We start from the raw sequence: 18777 nt of genomic DNA, 5'->3' as shown, positions 1-18777 counted from the left end.
AATGAGCCTGCTGATCGGGTCGTCAGAGCACGGGCAATAGCAATACAAACAACACCCTGACAGCCCGGCAGGGCAGATCTTCACTTCTTCATTTCTTAATAATCCCCGGTCAGTGGTAATGCAGCACGTAGGCGCAAAAGGACAGCCAACCACTGCTCATGCGCTCGTGCCTGTGCTGATGCCTGATGGAGTGCGGTCGGTCGGTCGGCCGGCCGGCCGGCCGACGGGTTGCAAGCGCATCGGTGCCGACAGCTAAGGTTTATTCGGAAATGCTTTGAGTATAATTAAATTTGAATATAAATCGCGGATCCTCCAGACCATTAAATATGCATGTTTTTTTTTGTCCAGTCGCTTAAATCGGTGCCGACTGTTAGAAGTTTTGTTTTTAAGTTCGTTTCGCAAGATTACTGTATATGACTGTTTAGGGTCTCTTTGGACATAGGGATGTCACGAGAATTATATAGGAATTTCACATAAATCTATTTATTTTTTACAGAAAAAACGCCGGAATGTGAAAAAAATGTGTTCTAAATGGAGCCAGTGTGGGTTTAGTTGGTCGGATGAGGTAGGATGGAGCCGTCCATCCTGATTTCTGCGGTGTTTGGTTTGTAGACATATAAAATGGAGCTATCCCTGGTTGAGAATACTCCTGGTAGATGTCGAACGCACTCGCTTTAATGAATTGATTGAAAAAGGTCGCTCCACTTCATTTTAAGATGGAACGGAGCCATCCTGGTTTAAGTTGTTGTATATCTATTTCTAATCATAAATGTTAATAATAACTTCATAAATTTTGTCGAACTTAATAAACATTTGACTTATAGAACCACATCTTCTTATGAAAGAGTATTAACGCTACGTATCTTCTCTATATATATGTAGCTACCTGACCAGACTATGCATTGTTTGGCGACACACTTAGCATCTAGACGCCGTGGACTGAATTTCAGGACTTTGACTCTTGGAAGGACTTGTTGACCGCTTGTCTAGGTGCATCATTATTCACATAAAAATATGACGATGTGATCAACGTACAGCAAGTCGGATGATCTGCGTGGAACGAGATCAGAGATCTGCTTTGCTTTAACACAGAACCAGCCGCTTCTGAAAACCCAACGACGTGCCAATCAATTTAACCTGCAATTGACAAAGAGAGAAAATCTTATCAGTAATTTAAGGTGGAACATGTCGGTGTCGCACCAGACAGTTCCAAATGTCCGGCTCGATAGCCGATTCAATAAGGATAACGACTAAATAGTCGATATCCGGCGTATCCATAAGAAGCGGTATAAGAAAGCATCATCGGCTAAATGGAACACGATCGATATAAAATGGAGCCGATAAGTTTGATGAAAAGAGTATAGCATGCGAACAAATCGACTGTCTAATATAAATGAATCTACAAACATTTTGAATCTAATTTTTTATCATCAACAGTGAGGTTCGATCAGATCGATGCAACTATGATAATAATAGCAAACTAAAACCAAAGAATCTATAAAACCATCTATACGTCGACAGATTCATAAAAACATGCTATTTGCGTGAGAGTATAGGCAAATCGGCTAAAATAGCCGATACAGTTATAGCAAACAAACAGAGTACATATCTTGATCATGAGCAAGACCACTAATCAATAACTTCCGATCTAAAGTCTTACCAGTGAGGTTCGACCAGATCCATACAGTTATGGTAGTGCCATTAGATTAGATCTCATTAACCAGTGAGCTTATTCAAGATTGAAACATATCTTTGAATACATACCATGTTTGATTGTAATAGAGATAAAATAACAGATCTAGCGGAATTAAGCCATCAATTATAAGATTTAAAGCGTGACCAGATCAAAGGACGACCAATTAAGATAATATGATGCCGATCTACCTCTATCTCAATTAGATGATTTGTTATAATTGGTAAAATATTAATTATAACAAGATCGATAACTGGTAAATCAACCAAAGATAGCAAGAAAAATCTTAATAATCTTAGCAGATTCGATAACCGGTGATATTGTATTAAACAACAAGTCATTTAATACAAGATCGATAACTTTGATCTATATTATGATTCGCAAGAGATCGATCAGCTGATGCAGCCTTACAAACTACGATACAGATCGATAACTAACTTATATTATGACTCATAAGAGATCAATCGGCTGATGCAGTCAACTGGATGTTATATGTCAAATTTTTGTATGGCAGCTTCTATATTTACGATTAATCATTAAAAAATATTATTTAAAAACACAAAAAAAAAATCGTACCAACGCGGCCTCCTCCCTCCCTCCTGCGCCGAGCCCGATCCCGTCTAATTCGCTCGCCGCGCCGGCCCCGATCCGGCGCATCGCGTCAGCCCGACATGTACCAGTGGCGCAAGTTCGAGTTTTTTGAGGAGAAGTCGGCCAGCCGCGGCGGCGGTGGCGGGGGGTCAGCCGCCGCCGTGCCGGCCAAGATCGCGGGCCGCATCACCTGCTGCTCGGGCGGTCGGGGGCGTGTTGCGGTGGGGTTCGACAACGGCACCGTGGGCCTTCTCGACCGCGGGTTCCGCCTCTCCTATGGTTTCCAGGCCTACGCCTCGTCCGTCCTCTTCCTCCAGCAGCTCAAGGTACGCCCACAACCCTTGTTGCGCATCTGAAGCAGCGTCGTTCGCGGCCACCTCGCAAATTTATGCAACTTCTCGGCAAATTACTGGTCAGAACAATAGTTAGTGGTTCCTAGTTCCTACCACTGGATCATGTGTAACTCACTAGCTTGGGTGCATTATTAGAAACAAAAACTACTTGCTTCTTCTTACTACTTGAAAATCATCTGCTAGGTATGACAAGCCATGCGAGTTTTGCCAATCTTGGATGGCCACCTAAGTCTTGTACTGTGGCTGAATAAGCAATGCCAAAAACCGTTCCTGAAATTGGACAAATCTTGTTGGATTAGTTGATTTTGTCAACTTTTAAGATCAGTGATTTTGTTTATTCTGGCCTATCAAATTCCCTACTCTCTGGGGGGAAAAGAACTCGGTTCAATTGCGGGTACCAGTACCATGTATCATTCGCTAATTGAGATCTATGTATTGCCCCATACTGCTGTGTCAAACATTTATTCACACTGTACAGTTTTATTGTGATAACTACAGCTACATAATGAACCTAATTAACAACTTATATTGGTCTGTTTGATCAGCAAAGAAATGTTCTTGTCACGGTTGGAGACGATGACCAGTCATCTTCTCAGTCATCAGCAATCTGTCTAAAGGTTTTCGACCTCGATAAAGTGCAAGAAGAAGGATCAAGTACAACAACTCCTTTCTGTGTTCAAATTTTGCGGGTCTTCACTGATCAATTTCCTCAAGCAAAGGTAAGTTTTTTCCCCATTTTGGTGCGCATGTTGTGTATGTCATATTATCTTTTGTTATAATAATTCATATATATGAAGCGAATGGTAACATTTGATTCTAGTATAATTGGCATATTTTGCTGTGTTTTGTAGATTACATCATTTATGGTTCTAGAAGAAGCACCACCCATACTGTTGATTGCCATTGGACTGGACAATGGTTTCATTTATTGCATCAAAGGTGACATTGCACGTGAGCGTATTACACGTTTCAAGTTGCAAGTTGAGGCTGCTTCAGATGGCAGCACTAGCTTTCCTATTACTGGTCTTGGTTTCCGAGTTGAGGGGCAAGCACACCAGCTCTTTTCTGTAACTCCTGGCTCTGTAACCTTGTTCAGCTTGCATATTCAACCACCAAGGAGACAAACACTCGATCAGATTGGTTGTCAGACCAATGCTGTAGCAATGAGTGACCGTATGGTAAGGATGGATTTGAGCACACTCATCCTTTTTCCTTTTATTTAATCCTATAGCAATATGGGTCATGATTTTGTTGGTAGCCTATGTGCTTTAGGATGCAGCTCACAACTTGAACTAAGTTTTGTTAACCGGGACCGTGTGGCTAGTTTGGTAGCATAACTATCAGCTCTAACTGCAACGTACAAAATAATGTAGCGGTTTAATTTCTTACCATAAATTATGTCCTGTGATACCCTACTCTTGTGAGGTAATGCATGCCCATTGACCAAACAGTTTTGTAGTCTATTGTAGTTATTCAGCAAAGCTGCTAGCCTGTTACTGAAGGAACTCTCAGTCCACCAGATATCTACCCAATTGATTACAGATGATGGCCAAGTGGGTTTGTCCGCAAGATGATGTATACATAATTTTTTTTGGAAAACTTTAGCTGGGTTTAGTTTGAGCAACTGATTAAACTTTTTTTAGCATGTATTTGATTACTATGGTCATGCCTATGTTGCTCTCATACATTTGCATTTTGTATTCAGATTGATCTCGTTGAACTGCAAACCTTACATATTTTATGTTCACCAAGCAGGACTTAATTATTGGTAGACCCGAAGCTGTGTATTTCTATGAAGTCGATGGTAGAGGCCCTTGCTGGGCATTTGATGGTGAGAAAAAGTTTGTAGGTTGGTTTCGAGGCTATTTACTCTGCATTATTGAAGATCAGAGGACACAGAAGAGCACTCTTAATGTTTATGATCTTAAGAATCGGTTGATTGCACATAGCATGCCTGTGGGGGATGTTTCACACTTGGTATGTGAGTGGGGTTATATTATTCTCATAATGGCGGACAAAAAGATTCTGTGTTTTGGAGAGAAAGACATGGAAAGTAAGCTTGATATGTTGTTCAAGAAAAATCTTTATACAGTTGCAATTAATCTTGTACAAAGTCAGCAGGCTGATCCTGCTTCCACTGCTGAGGTGCTGCGGAAGTATGGTGACCATCTGTATGGAAAACAGGAATATGATGATGCCATGTCCCAGTATATCCACACTATTGGTCATCTCGAACCATCGTATGTTATACAGAAGTTCCTTGATGCAAAGCGCATCTACAACCTTACAAATTATTTAGAGAAGTTACATGATCGAGGGTTAGCATCCAAAGACCACACCACCCTTCTGTTGAACTGCTATACCAAATTGAAAGATGTGGAGAAACTTAACCATTTCATCAAAGATGAAGATGGGGTAGGTGAAATCAAGTTCGATGTGGAAACTGCCATAAGAGTATGCCGCACAGCTGGATATCATGAACATGCTATGTTTGTGGCAAAAAAGGCTGGGAGGCATGAGTTGTACTTGAAGATTTTACTTGAGGATCTTGGTAGATATGACGAGGCACTGCAATATATATCTGGCCTCGAGGCAAATCAAGCAGGTCTTACTGTAAAAGAATACGGGAAAATTCTTGTGGAACATAGACCTGCTGAAACAGTTGAAATACTGTTAAGGCTCTGTACAGATGTTGGAGATCCTACCACAAGAAGAGGTTCAAACAGTATGCACTTGCTTATGATACCATCCCCAATGGACTTTGTGAATATATTTGTGCACAGCCCACAATATCTGATGGAATTTCTGGAAAATTATATCAAAGCAGTGACGGACTCACCTGCGCAAACAGAAATTCATAACACCCTTCTGGAGCTCTATATTTCAAATGATTTGAGCTTCCCATCTCTTTCTCAAGAAAATGAATCTGAGAATCAGTATATCAAAGAAACAAAAGGTAAAGAAACTGCTAATGGCTATAGGTCAGGAATAAAGGAAAAAGGTAGTCTTGGAAAAGAAGATCCTAAAATCGCAAAGAATATTGTTGATAGGAGAAGGAAAGGGCTTGCGTTACTCAAGTCTGCTTGGACATCTGAGATGGAAGATCCTTTGTATGATGTTGATCTTGCTCTCATTCTTTGTAATACTAATGCATTCAAAGATGGGTTGCTCTTTCTATATGAGAAACTAAAACTTTACAAAGAGGTTATTAGTTGTTACAAGCAAGCACATGATCATCAAGGTTTAATTGCATGTTGCAAGAAGTTGGGGGACTCATCTCAAGGAGGGGATCCTTCTCTGTGGGGTGACCTATTGAAGTATTTTGGGGAGCTCGGGGAAGATTGCTCTAAAGAAGTTAAAGAGGTCTTGACCTACATTGAGAAGGAGGATGTTGTGCCTCCCATCGTTGTGCTACAGACACTATCAAAAAACCCATGCTTGACACTCTCAGTTGTCAAAGACTACATTGCTCGCAAACTTGAGCAAGAATCAAAGCTAATTGAAGATGATAGAAAATCCATTGATAAGTATCAGGTTAGTAACTTGGAAGTCATTGCAGTATCTATTTCCCATTGCTATTCTTAGTCTTATTATTTTTTTTTTAGGAGTAGGCATTAGCATTGCTTGGTTCATTGACAAATAGAAGATGAAAAAAGCAACACTCTAGATATAGTACAAAGCAGGCTCAGTTTAAAATTAGTACTTGGGAAATTGGTGTTGAGCTGTTTGTTTTAACAAATTATACGATGCTTGTTATGAGATGACGTACCCCTAAATCGTGAATTACCAAACATTGCGGCTGGAGGTAGCACAGCATCCAGCAGTTATTCTCAGTTTACTACCAGGTCCCTTTACATGTGATGAACCCATGTATGGAGGCACCTGAGCATATTTATCCACTAACTGGGTTTTCCTTTGATAGGAAAAGGGTTTGTATTGGGACATGTCTCCCAGTTCACTGAATTTTGACAGTTGTCTTTTGCATAACATGCCCTATTGTGAATGATATTTAAGATAGTTTTATTTTTTCACTTTTATTTAATCATGCATCATAATATGATTAGCTAACTGTTCATACTTTTTTTTAGGACAGTGCCATTTTTTTAATATGCTAATTACTCTCATGTCAAGAGCGGTTAGGTTAATATGGACAAATATTGTAGAATAGCTTGTTTGGTGGAGCTTCCAGTTGATATGCTGCCCACTTAGGCTCGAACAAGGGTTCTAGGCTACTAGGAAGTTGTGTCTACCTAGAGGGTCTTGTACTCCCCTTTCCCAAGATTGGCAGGGAGTTCTCTCACTGTGGAGCATGTCAGTATGACATTGAAATTAGAATATCTGATTACATTTTGTTTCCATGGTAGCAATTAAATTTACTAGAGTTTCACTTGAATAGAATAATGCTCTATTGGTAATGCAAATTGATCATGTCTATAAATTGACATTCCTATAACAAGCACACTCACAAGAATATCTTTTTCTATTTCTTGTGTATAAAAGAGTGCACATCATAACCTTTCTTAGATGTAGCATGATTTATGAGCGGATGTTTGAAATTTTAGTAAGAATGAGTCTACATCAATTGAGATAAGGAACATGCTGTGAAACAAATACCATTTTTTTTTCAGGGGGGGACAGAGCTGATGAAAAGGGAGATAGAAGATCTCAAGACAAACGCGAAGGTTTTCCGACTGAGCAAGTGTAGTGCGTGCACTTTCACCCTTGGTCTGCCTGCTGTCCATTTCATGTGCATGCACTCGTTCCACCTGCGCTGCCTTGGTGACAATGAAAAAGAGTGCCCAGAATGTGCACCTGAATATAGATCTGTTATGGAGGCAAAGCAGAAGCTAGAACAAAATGCTAGGGACCATGACCTATTTTTCAGGCAATTGAGGGGTTCGAAGGACGGCTTTTCTGTCATTGCAGACTATTTTAGCAAGGGCATAGTGAGCAAGACAACCGTACCTCCTGAGAACGGACGATAGGGAAGGACCACTGGTACTCCGTTGCCGCCTTGTACAGCATATATATGGTGTTATTTCCCTTTCTTCGCAGTTGTTGATATGCGAGTGTTTCTGCGTTCATCAATTATAGCAGGAAGTACAGATAGCAAGCTTCTTTCATGCACCGGGTTATGTTTTCTGGTCTGTTTCATCCATGGCGTGAGGTGTTTTTTTATATATATATAAAAATAGGTTTGGCATTGTAAATACTCATTTCCGGCAGTCCCTTTCTCAAGCCCAAATGATTTTGCTTAGACATTGCTGCAGTTTCCAGCATTGAGTTTTGATGCTTGGCTCGCGCCATTCTCTGTTTGAAAGCAGCATTGAGTTTTGATGCTTGGGCCCCGTTCGTTTCACTGAAAAAACAAGCTGAAAAAGACAGATTATAAGAGAAGCGAAAAAGGCCAAGACAATCGCATTTTTGTATGTTTCAGCTTCTATCTGGTTTTGTAGCATGTAGTCATGCTTTGTTGCGAGCATTGATCCTACTGCTTGCGACATGCATTTCGCAATCTATGACAAATTTCTGAGACGCCACTGCTTAATCTTCGGATTAGAATCGTACTTCAGTCTTCCTGGCTTTATTATTGCATGGCCTTACTGCCATGCGAACTCTGAACATTCCATCCTGAGTTACTATTTGCAGTTGCACAGCTTGATTGCCCCTGCTACGGAATGCAGAGTAGCGCATGTCAAGTACGATGGTTACTGGATCACACGATTGGGGTGTTCCCTTGGTCCGTAATGCTGCGCTACAGAAGAATTCGTTTCTTGCATTGTACTCCATATGATTCATCTGAACCACGATCAAAGCTCCAACCACTGCTGGCCCCATTAGGACATGGAGATGTTCCACTGGAATAAAAGTAGTAGTATGTATGTATCAGGGAAAAGAAAACACTATTGGATTGTAGCAGGGGACAGGAGAGAATGGCAAGAGATCTAGGATCATTTGCGGCTAGATGGTGGTAGTACGGCTATTCGTGTGCACGTCCGTCACAGTTCGCAATTTCCCGTTTCCGTTTTCCCCGAGTAAACGGTATATGATCGGTTCGGTAAGGGATTATTTTTTCATCCCTGGTTGGAGGCCACACGCCGTACTATGTACAAGTGCCTTTGTATATGTATGATGATTTCGTGTCGTGAGACTGTCTCTGTCATGAGTGCCTAGAAAGCGAGTCATCAGCAGCAAGTCTGTCATGAGACCTCATGTTTTGCCGCGTAATCTTCTAATCCTACGCGGCTACACACCACGGTGCAACGTCTTTTGATTGCATTGGGTTCCTGGTTTCGTTGCAAAAGCTAAGCCCTGATGCTGTCAAGGCGAGAGAGGTCCACGCGGTGGCCGTCAACGAAGCTAGGGTGGTGTACGTAGAGTCAAATAATCATTCCTCAGCCCCCAACCCTAGTCCCGACGCTCCTGGCGGTGCAATCCTCACCGCCGCCGGCGCCCGCCACCCCCTCCCCTCCTCGCCCCATATCCACTCTCTCTAGATCCACCGGCCCTTCCCCTCCCCGGATGCGCGCGGGAGCTGGCGCTGTGCTCGCCGCAACACCGCCACCCGCGCCGCCCTCTCCCTCCACGTCGTCACCGGCGCCGGATCCTGCCGCCGCTTCCAACCGCGACGGGCTCGCGGGTGCAGGTGCTGACCTCGCCGCGACGCCATCGCCCGCGTCGGCCTTGTGTTCCCTGATGCCGTAGGCGCCGGATCCCGCGGCGGCCTCACGGGGCCCTGTGGCGGTTGCCTCCGTCCCCAGCCTAGCGAGGGAGATGTCGTTGGCGTCCAGGGCCCGCCGCCGCTGGACGTGACGACGTTGTCACCGCCCCGACCGCTGGCGACGCAGCCGACGTCAGCGCCGGCGTCCTCCTCCAGCACTCCACCGCCCTACGTCGGCGCCTCCCCGTCGCCGAGGGCGGGAAATGCATCCGCAGGGTCCGAATCTGGGGCTCCCCGTCCACTGCGGGCTACACCAGAGGCACCATCGCCGCCGGGTGCCACCACCTCCGAGCCCAAACCCGTCGCCGTGTCTGCCACGGTTGGAGGGGATGGTGGATGAGACGATGGTCGTCGTCGAGGACGTCCTGGATGACGAGGACGAGGAGGAGGATGCGGCACGCTCGGGCAGGCCCTCGTCGTCCCCCTCTCCGCGCATGCCCCCCTTCTTCCCAGCCCGTCGGTTGGCTGGCAGGAGCAAGTCCTAGCGTTGGGAGGATGACCCTGGTGTGGGTCGCTCCGACGACGAACTCGCCTCTTCTACCACGCGCTCGTCGTATCTTGACGCTACTCGCAAGGCTCTCTGAGCCATGTTTCCACCGCCGGCGGGGGCTCCAGACGCGGCGCACTGCGCAGTGGAGGGAACGCATCCGGTACCTGCAAGGGGGAAGCGGCGTCATCGACGCAGGACCGCTGCGCCTAATGGCCATGGGACTCAACCGTTGAACGCCGTGCGTGTGCCCTGAAAGGGTCGAGATGGCGACTAGAGGGGGGTGAATAGTCCTTTTTAAAACTTAATCACGTTGGCTAACCGAAACAAGTGCGGAATTAGAACTATCGGTCTAGCCAAGACTACACCCCTCTATCTATATTTTCTAACACCTTCCAAAGATACTAATTAAGCAACAAAGGTGTCGGGCTAGCTAGAGCTCACCTAACCAATTCTAGGAGCAAGGTCACACAAACCTATGTCACTAGTACTTTAAGCAACAAGGGAGCTCCTACACATGCTAGTAAGCAAAAGCACAAAGCCAACTAAGCTCACTAGCAATGCTCAATAACAAGGCAACCAATGCCAAATTAGTGAGCGCAATTACTTAGCTACACAAACTAAGAAATATGACTAACAAGGTTACACAATCCAAATTAGCCACGCAAAGGAGCTACTTCTATGCTACACAAGCAAGAAGGTAACTAGTGAGCTACACAAGCTAACTAATTACAAGAGCAACTACATAAGCACAATGTATATGAAAGTAAATACAAGCTTGTGTAACGAGGATGCAAACCAACGGGAAGAACAAGGTTGACACGGTGATTTTTCTCCCAAGGTTCATGTGTTTGCCAACACGCTAGTCCTTGTTGTGTCGACCGCTCACTTGGTGGTTCGGCGGCTAATTGGCATCACCCGCCAAGCCCGCACGTCGAGCGCCGCAAGAACCTACCCCGAAATTGAGGGTAGCTCAATGACACGTTTTACTAAAGTTGCTCTTCGTGGCTCCCGCGGGGCAAGCACAATGCCCCTCACAAAGCACTTCTCTGGAGCGCCGCACAAGCTTCTTGCGGGCTTCGACGGAGACCACCACCAAGCCATCTAGGAGGTGGCAACCTCTAAGAGTAACAAGCACCACCGGCTTGCAACTCGATCACCTAGTGCCACTCGATGCAATCGCACTAGAATCGCTCACTCACATAATCGGATGATCACTATCAAGTATGTGTGAGATGGAGGGCGCCTAAGCACTCTCAAGCATGGACACAAAGTCCCCCGAGGTGCTCAACACCAGCCATGGCCGAAGGCCACTTCTATTTATAGCCCCAAGGGCTAAACTAGCCGTTACCCCTTCACTGGGCAAAAGTCGGGCCGACCGGACGCTCCGGTCGGGTTGACCGGACGCTGGACCTCAGCGTTCGGTCGCCCGATGACAGCCATGTGTCACCTGCATTCAACAACATTCTTCTGATCTCAACGGTCATCTTCTGACCGGACGCAACAGCTTCAACTGATCAAACGCTGGACCCTCAGCGTCCGGTCGTTTACAGTAAGGTACCGACCCCGACCGGACGCGTCTGGTCGGACGTGATCGAACGCAGCCCCAGTGTCCGGTCACTCTCCAGTGACACTGCTTCGTCCGACAACAGGACCGGACATTGCCTCCAGCGTCCGGTCACTTTCAGAGCCAGCGTCCGGTCAACTGACCGATGCTACACGCTGACTGCTACCACTGACCGGACGTAGGACCCCAACATCCGGTCACCCCGTGACCAGCGTCTGGTGCACTCTGTGAGACCCTGTCTTTTCTGTATAGGGCGCCGGTAGCCCTGTCGGACTGTTCGCACTCTATGGGCGGACACTCTGCCGGTGGAGTTCCTAACCCTTCTCGCCTCCGTTTCATCGTTGAGTTGATCCACATCAACTCCAACTTCTTCTCCTTTGCAAATGTGCTAACACCACCAAGTATACACCACCATGTGTATGCGTGTTAGCATTTTCACAATCATTTTCCAAAGGATTAGCCACTCAACTTGCCACGCCACTCAATCCTAGCGACGATGCAAAGTTAGATCACTCGAGTGGCACTAGATGACCGATATGCAAACAAGTTTGCCCCTCTTGATAGTACAGCCATCTATCTTAAACCCGGTCATAAACTTCTCTACACACCTATGACCGATGAAATGAAGTGCCCTAGGTTATACCTTTGCCTTGCGCATTCTATTTCATCTCCTCCAATGTCGATGCAACATATGCACCAACACGATCAACAATGATATGATCCACTTCATATCATCACGTGATCATATTAGTTCATCGATCTTGACTTCACTTGCTTTTCACCATTGCCTTCATCCATCGGCGCCAAGTCTTGCTCAAGCTTCACCGCCACGCGGTCCATCGCTCCAAAGCCTCCGACTTGCCCTTCACGCTTGCAACCGGTCCATCAAGCCAAGTCTTGTCTTGATCTTCTCCACCTTGATCATATGACTCAATGTCATGTCTCATGTACAATGAGCTCCTTCATCATCACATGTGTGAGCTTTGCAACATCTCTAAGCCATTTTCACCTTCATGGTATATGTTGCTCACACATATGTACCTGTGGACTAATCACCTGTGTATCTCACATAAACACAATTAGTCCACCTAGGTTGTCACTCAATTACCAAAACCACATAAGGACCTTTCATGCCCGCGCAACGTCGCCTTGGCTCGCAGCCAATGGCGAGAGTTCTGGTGCACCAATGACTCAGTCAACGGCGTTAGGCCCCCGTGCCTAACACTAGGCAACCCCATCGTGGGCCCAAGGTCGACGTCGATGGATTCCATATTGTCGAGAGTCGTCGTCATTGGCGTTGTCCGAGGAGTACAGAAACCAAATGCCACTGCCCCGTCCCACCGGAGCTTGTGGGGCTCTGCTTCAACTGCCTCGCGCACGACCACATCGTCGCTCAGTGTCGCTCCCCATCCTGCTGCCTATGCTGCCGGGGTATCGGCCATTGGGCAAGGGCATGCAAGCATGCTCGTTCGTCGGCGTGCTAGCCTTCATCCTCGGTGGTGTGTCGCCCTATGGAATGTCGCCCTGATGTCCCAAGGCGACCTAGCTTGTCATCGGATTGCCACGCCACAATAGGCTAGAGGCCCACGTCGTCATCACCTTGTCGTGTGCCACGGTCGGATGCGCCGTCATTGTCGTCGCAACAGCACCACAACAGCAGCCGGTCGGCTTCACCACCTTCAGGTGCCATTGATAACCGCCCCATGGTTGAGGTCTTCGTCGTCCAGAGGAACGTGGAGCTCACCGCGTCCGGAGCGGACTTCCCCCTTGTCCTTGTCGCACTCGTTGGACACTAGCCAGCTATCACGCCAGAGGAGCTTCAGGAATACATTTCCTTGAGGTTCCATGTATCTTCGGGATGGGTAGGGTATGTGCTTGGCTCGGGGGACCCTTTGCACGCAAGGGTCAGCAGGACGACCACCCTAGCATGGCTATGTAGGAAGGGGGGCAAACGGTGCACCCTGAGCTTCAGCTTGCAGTGGATCATTGCTCAGAGGTTTGGTGTGGGGATTTTGATCCCATGTTGGTTGAGGTGGAGGCATGCCTGGCCAAAGGGCCACCTCAGGAAGGTCTCATGTGCCAGGGCGTGTCGGAGGTGGCCTAGGCGGTGGACCTGTACCTTTCAGGCCTAGACGAGTGTGGCTCGGGCCATAGCAGGCTGGGGGATCCCCACCCCCAGTCTAGGTCGACTTCCTCGCCATCCAGGAAGGGGCAAACGGAGGCGGCCCCGCCATTCTAGCTATTGTTGGCACAGCGCCTAACGCGACTGCCGTGACATCGACCGATGACTTCATCGCTACATTCAAGAAGCTGCTCACAAGGCCTGTCTTGTCGTCGCCTCCACGACTGCGGCTAACCCGGGTGGCCAGAGCGTGGGCAGGGGAGCTGGACGACTCAGAGCTCGTCCCTAAGAGGAGCGCTAGGCTTGCCGCCAAGAGCAGGCATAGGGAACAGAAGCCGGAGGCTCAGGCGTGGAAGGTGATGATGAAACGTCTGTGGCTCGAGGAGGTGGAGACTGAGCTACCTGACGAAGCCTCCTTTGAGGAATTTTAGACCACCTTCGTCCTCCCCCTATTGACATCGACGCGGGAAGCCATGCAAGTTCTCTTCCCGGGCAGGAACCAGCGGGCATAGTCGCTCGCTTTTGTCTTGCTGATTTGGTCGCAAAACACCTTTCCTTTGTAATTTCTCTTAGGCTCCGTTTGGATGTCTGCATTGAATTGTGTATATGGAATTCGAGGGCCAATACCAAAGCTAGCTGAATTGGAAATGACGTGTAATTCCAATATGGATGTTTGGATGGCACTTGAAATTGCTTGCTAGAATCTAAACAGCCTCCAAATTCCAATTCCTGTTTGGATGCATACTTTTGATGAATTCGTGTTTTTCTAAGTTTGAACATGAAAATATGTGCGTCATATAGGTTGCTTATACTTTCATGAATATTTATTTTAATTGGTTAATACAAAATATGAAATTAACAATAATATAATTCTAAATAATTTAATGTCAATTAAAAAATGAAAATAATTTAGCACGTACATTACCAGGATCAATGGCTTAACCTGTGCATAGGCATGCTGCAACGGCACACAAATTTTAGAACCAAATATTTGCTTCAGCAGTACAACTAAAAAGTTCATTGTGCCACTGCTCATATAGGATACAGCCCATAAATTCTAATACAAAAGACAATGTTTTGGCTAAAATACAAGTTCAAATCATCACTACAGGTGCATAATGTAACATAAAATGAGCAGGGAAGCATAAGCACCTACAAACATTACATTAGATGGGACAAGTTCACTATTGTTCAGTGTCTTCCCATTCTAACTCCTTCGTTCTTAATCTCCATCAGCAACCAATCCTTTCTCATGTCCATGGGAAGCTCCAAAAGTGCTTTAAAAATTCAATCATCACGATTCATCATACCATATGCTCGCAGATAATCATCACATCCCAAATCTGATATTTTGTCAAGTGCCTTAAAGATCTCACGTGGAGAAGTAGCCTTTGGTAGTTCCACAGGTTCAGTTGACTTCATAGCAGAATCAAATGATGCTTTAATGTCTCCAAACAAAGACACAAGGGTTTCACCTGTTCTAGGTCTCTTTCCCAATTGAGATGGCACTGTCGGAGATTCTAGAGAGCCCTCATTGGAGTTCGGGTCAGTGCCATTTGCCATCTCTTGAGCACTTTCAACACCTGTCCTAGCAGCTTGACTAGTGGCATGATCTTTGGAGTAGATGGTGCTGATCGCATCCCAGTTCTTGACAACTTTGGTCTTGTAACAAGCAGCAGATTTATTAGCCTATAAAATAGAGACAAAAGTATATATGAAATGCAAGATAGTTCAGATTATCATGTAATACAGTTCAGGTTATCATGCTGCATACCTCCACATATTTACTCCAAACATCGTCACTATCAATTGAGAGCCTGCGATTTTCCCAATCCCAGCCAAACCCACTTTGAGCAAGTATCTTGCTAATAACTTCATAGTGTTTATCAAAGGTTTTGCATCTTGAAGTGATGTTCTCCTTTGTGATATCCACATTGCACTTCTCTTGAACATTTCTGATTGCCGCACTGTACACATGTGGCTTCCATCCATTTTGGGCATGATTGCCATGGTTGTGATGCTCAACAAGAACTTCTAGGAGTGCACTATCCATTTTTTCTGTCCAAGTGAGGAAAGTCCTATGACCTTTCTTTGTTTTGGGTTCAGTCATGGTGCTAGAATGGTATATATCAGAAAGGTAGAAATTAGGCAATAATTTAACAGACATAAATAGTTGAGAACAATAAAAGTACTATTATATATTAATTTTGACACTTGAGAGGATGCACGCACAACAAAACACAGCAGCCATCCATCCCAAAAGCATATATCCCATCTGCCTATCACACAAAAAACCCACAAAGCCCCATCTACCTACATACATAATACCCCATCTCACTACATACAAAATGCACACAGGGCAGCCATTAACCAAGCCTCGCTTGGTAATCGGTGAACATATCATTAGCTAGTTGGTCCCTAAAGTTGTTCCACTCAGTCATAACCTGGACATTTCTAATTAAATTAGTATCATCTAGGATATCAACTGGTGCTACAGCTATCTCATTATCCACTTCCTATAGTAGCATATCATCCATCTCGCGTTGTCTATCTCTTACAAAGTTGTGCAACACACAACAAGCAATGATAATGCGAATATGTCCAAAAATGCAATGCGGTGTTAAAGGAAGCAAACAATGTTATAGTCAACTATAATAGGCCGTATGTATAGGATAGTACCTGGTCCTCTATTTTAAAAAAAGATTGATCATGCAAGATACCCCATTTCTTTTTCCATAAACCAAAGGTTCTCTCTACCACATTTCTAGCCCGAGAATGTCTCAAGTTAAACAATTCTTTTGGAGTTTTGGGCTGTTGTTGACTTGCAGCCCACTCTTTCAAGTGATAGCGAGTTGATTGATATGGAGCTAGAAATCCAGGACCATTAGTGTAACCGGCATCAACTAGGTAATACTTGCCTATCATGAAGGAAGAGAGTTAGCTAAAAATAAACAAGTAAATTATACACTAAACAAACAACCAAGCTGAAGGAGTCGTACCCTTGGGTACAACAAAAGCATCTTGGTGAGACATGGCATCACGTAAAACCCTTGAATCAGAAGATGAACCCTCCCATCTAGGTAGAACATACACAAATTTCATGTTTCGGTCACAAGCACCTAGCATGTTAGTTGTGATTTGTTGCTTCCTATTTCTGTACCTTCCTTGAGCAGCAACATCAACGCATACATCAACGTGACACCCATCTAATGCTCCAAGTGTGTGCTCAAACCACTTCCACTTATAATCTTCAAGGGGTTGGACTGAAGGATCAGGAAGTTTGATGATCTCCCTAGATAATGAGATAATGGCAGATAAGACAGCAGAAAACAACCTACTAATTGTTTCAAGAGACCGCTTATATGTTCCACGAAGCACCCTCATTTTTGTACCATGACCAAGAACAAGCAATAACATAGCAACCTTTTCTTCAACATCAACAAACACACTACCACAAATCCCACACCTTTCACGCAACATGTTGCACAAGTCATGGAAGTTCCTCTTAGTTAAACGTAGCTCGTCATAGCACATAACTTCAGAACCCTCATATAAGTTTTTCAGCAAATACTTTCTAAATGTCTGCATGTGCTCCTCATCACTAAACACACCAAGGTCCCTTGGCCTCCTCTCCTTATGGACATAATCTACCACCACAACTACCATTGCAAGATATAGCTCTGCAAGTAACAACCTTCGCTTCTTTCTCCTTTTATTTTCTGCACTTATGCATGAGACCAAATCTAATGGTCATTTCGACATGGACCAGCTACACAGAATTTTAAAAAGAACATACAACGGAATAAATCAGTGCTGACAATAAATAGGGGTAACTATTCTTGTATGCCACACAAACTATTGTTGTAGTAAAAACAATCCAGAGCCTATTGAAAGTGCATTTGCCCCCTATGTGGGTTTTGGTGTATTGATGACATCCAAATTAGGGACTAATATGATCTTAATGAGATATGTTGCAGCTATTAGTCCCATGAAAGATTCAAAGAGTTGATAAAGATGAAATGGCATCCCTCAATTCTTTAAGTTGTAAAGGCAGACGAACTCAAAACGTTCTCCAAAGGTTTTAATTTTGTTTTTGAGTTTAGGATCCGCCGCACTATAAAGAAGGATGTAAGTTTAGTTGGTCTGAGGAGAATAGAGTGCTCAAGCATTTAAATAAAATCAAAAGAGAGTCACTCTAGCACTTCACGAGCACATAGAATAATTTTCTACGACTTTCGGTGTCGGAAGTCATGACGTAAGTCGGAACTCCCGACAGTTGGAAGTCCCGACCTAAGCCAGGAGTCCCGACACCTGTGCTTCTGACTGCTCGCTGTCTGTGCACGTCGGAAGTCCCGACGTTCACCGGGAGTTTCGACCATCGGAAGTCCCAACGTTCGCCGGGAGTTCCGACACTGACCTAACCCTAGCCAGGAGTCCCGGCATCAGCGGTGCTGGCTGGCTGTTTAACTGTGCACGTCGGAAGTCCCGACATTCACCGGGAGTTCCGACTGTCGGAAGTCCCAACGTTTGCTGGGAGTTCCGACACTGACTTTCACCTGTGGACTTCTGACCCCTTGTGAATAGTATTTTCTACTTACGTCGGAACTCCTAGGATCTGCGTTGGGAGTTCCGACGTAGATCTGAACGGTTGAATTTTCACTTGGAGTATAAATACTCCTCTCTTCACTTCTAACCGTTACGGACTCATTTCACAATTGACTCACTTCGTGTTGAACAGCTCCCAAGCAACTAAAGCACCCCTCTCCTTCCTCCTTTGCTCCAATCTTCGATTCCCTTAGTTTTTGAGTGAAAGGAGAGTGGATTAAGTGAGAGCATCACTTTGGAAAGCTTGAGCACTTGATTTCTTCGTCAAGCCGGTTGTCTTTGCGTCTATTACTCTTGGGGCTTTGCTCCTAGCTGGCTAGGCGTTGCCCAAGAGCTTCCATCTTGTGAAAGAGCCTTGGGAAGTTTGTATCACCCTTCGATTTCTTAGTGGAAAGCTCAAGTGACCTTTGTGGTCGCTTTGAGAGAGGCAAGGAGGTGGAAAAGACTCTAACCTTAGTGGTCACCTCAACAACGAGGACGTAGGAGCTCCTTTGTGGGGTTGCCGAACCTTGGGATAAATCCTTGTATCCCGCATGCTTGTTGTTGTTGTGATTGCTTGAGATTACTTGTATGTGTTTGTCTCTTTGTCTCCAAAATCTCTATTTTAGGGTTTGGACTCGATCTATGGTTTGGAGGCA

At 45.2% G+C, this 18777-nt stretch overlaps 2 protein-coding genes and 1 pseudogene across 3 annotated transcripts; 1 reads left to right on the top strand and 2 right to left on the bottom strand.

The window, feature by feature from the left end:
• Positions 1 to 2275: 2275 nt before the first annotated feature.
• On the top strand, positions 2276 to 8002 carry LOC136537751 (vacuolar protein-sorting-associated protein 11 homolog). 2 transcript variants are annotated; one of them, XM_066529711.1, is made up of 5 exons: positions 2276 to 2610; positions 3183 to 3356; positions 3489 to 3815; positions 4393 to 6171; positions 7266 to 8002. In XM_066529711.1, the coding sequence occupies exons 1-5, from the start codon at positions 2365 to 2367 to the stop codon at positions 7620 to 7622; spliced, it is 2883 nt and encodes a 960-aa protein (XP_066385808.1). In that variant the 5' UTR covers positions 2276 to 2364; the 3' UTR covers positions 7623 to 8002. The 2 variants fall into 2 exon arrangements, with proteins under 2 accessions (XP_066385808.1, XP_066385809.1); XM_066529712.1 differs by having other exon boundaries at positions 2423 to 2610; positions 3188 to 3356.
• A 6819-nt stretch (positions 8003 to 14821) lies between these two features.
• LOC136537750 (uncharacterized) lies at positions 14822 to 15587 on the bottom strand. The gene is made up of 2 exons (XM_066529709.1): positions 15309 to 15587; positions 14822 to 15223 (listed from the first exon to the last, which is right to left on the bottom strand). Exons 1-2 carry the CDS (start codon positions 15585 to 15587, stop codon positions 14822 to 14824), a joined length of 681 nt encoding a protein of 226 aa, XP_066385806.1.
• Positions 15588 to 15900: 313 nt separating this feature from the next.
• Positions 15901 to 17913, bottom strand: LOC136536011 (protein ALP1-like; annotated as a pseudogene).
• Positions 17914 to 18777: the final 864 nt, after the last annotated feature.

The sequence above is a fragment of the Miscanthus floridulus genome, chromosome 2 (genome assembly GCF_019320115.1).
Source record: "Miscanthus floridulus cultivar M001 chromosome 2, ASM1932011v1, whole genome shotgun sequence".
In the NCBI taxonomy this organism is placed as follows: Eukaryota; Viridiplantae; Streptophyta; class Magnoliopsida; order Poales; family Poaceae; genus Miscanthus; species Miscanthus floridulus.
The sequence above is the reverse complement of the archived record's forward strand: the minus strand, read 5'-3'. Positions and strand labels throughout refer to the sequence as shown.

Excerpts from the sequence above, each read along its gene's own strand:
- LOC136537751 (XM_066529711.1), top strand. The coding sequence starts at position 2,365 with ATGTACCAGTGGCGCAAGTTCGAGTTTTTTGAGGAGAAGTCGGCCAGC. Across the intron at positions 2,611-3,182 it reads TCTTCCTCCAGCAGCTCAAG|CAAAGAAATGTTCTTGTCAC; the intron begins GTACGCCCACAA and ends CTGTTTGATCAG. Across the intron at positions 3,816-4,392 it reads TAGCAATGAGTGACCGTATG|GACTTAATTATTGGTAGACC; the intron begins GTAAGGATGGAT and ends TTCACCAAGCAG.
- LOC136537750 (XM_066529709.1), bottom strand. The coding sequence starts at position 15,587 with ATGGATAGTGCACTCCTAGAAGTTCTTGTTGAGCATCACAACCATGGC. Across the intron at positions 15,224-15,308 it reads TTTGGAGTAAATATGTGGAG|GCTAATAAATCTGCTGCTTG; the intron begins GTATGCAGCATG and ends TCTATTTTATAG.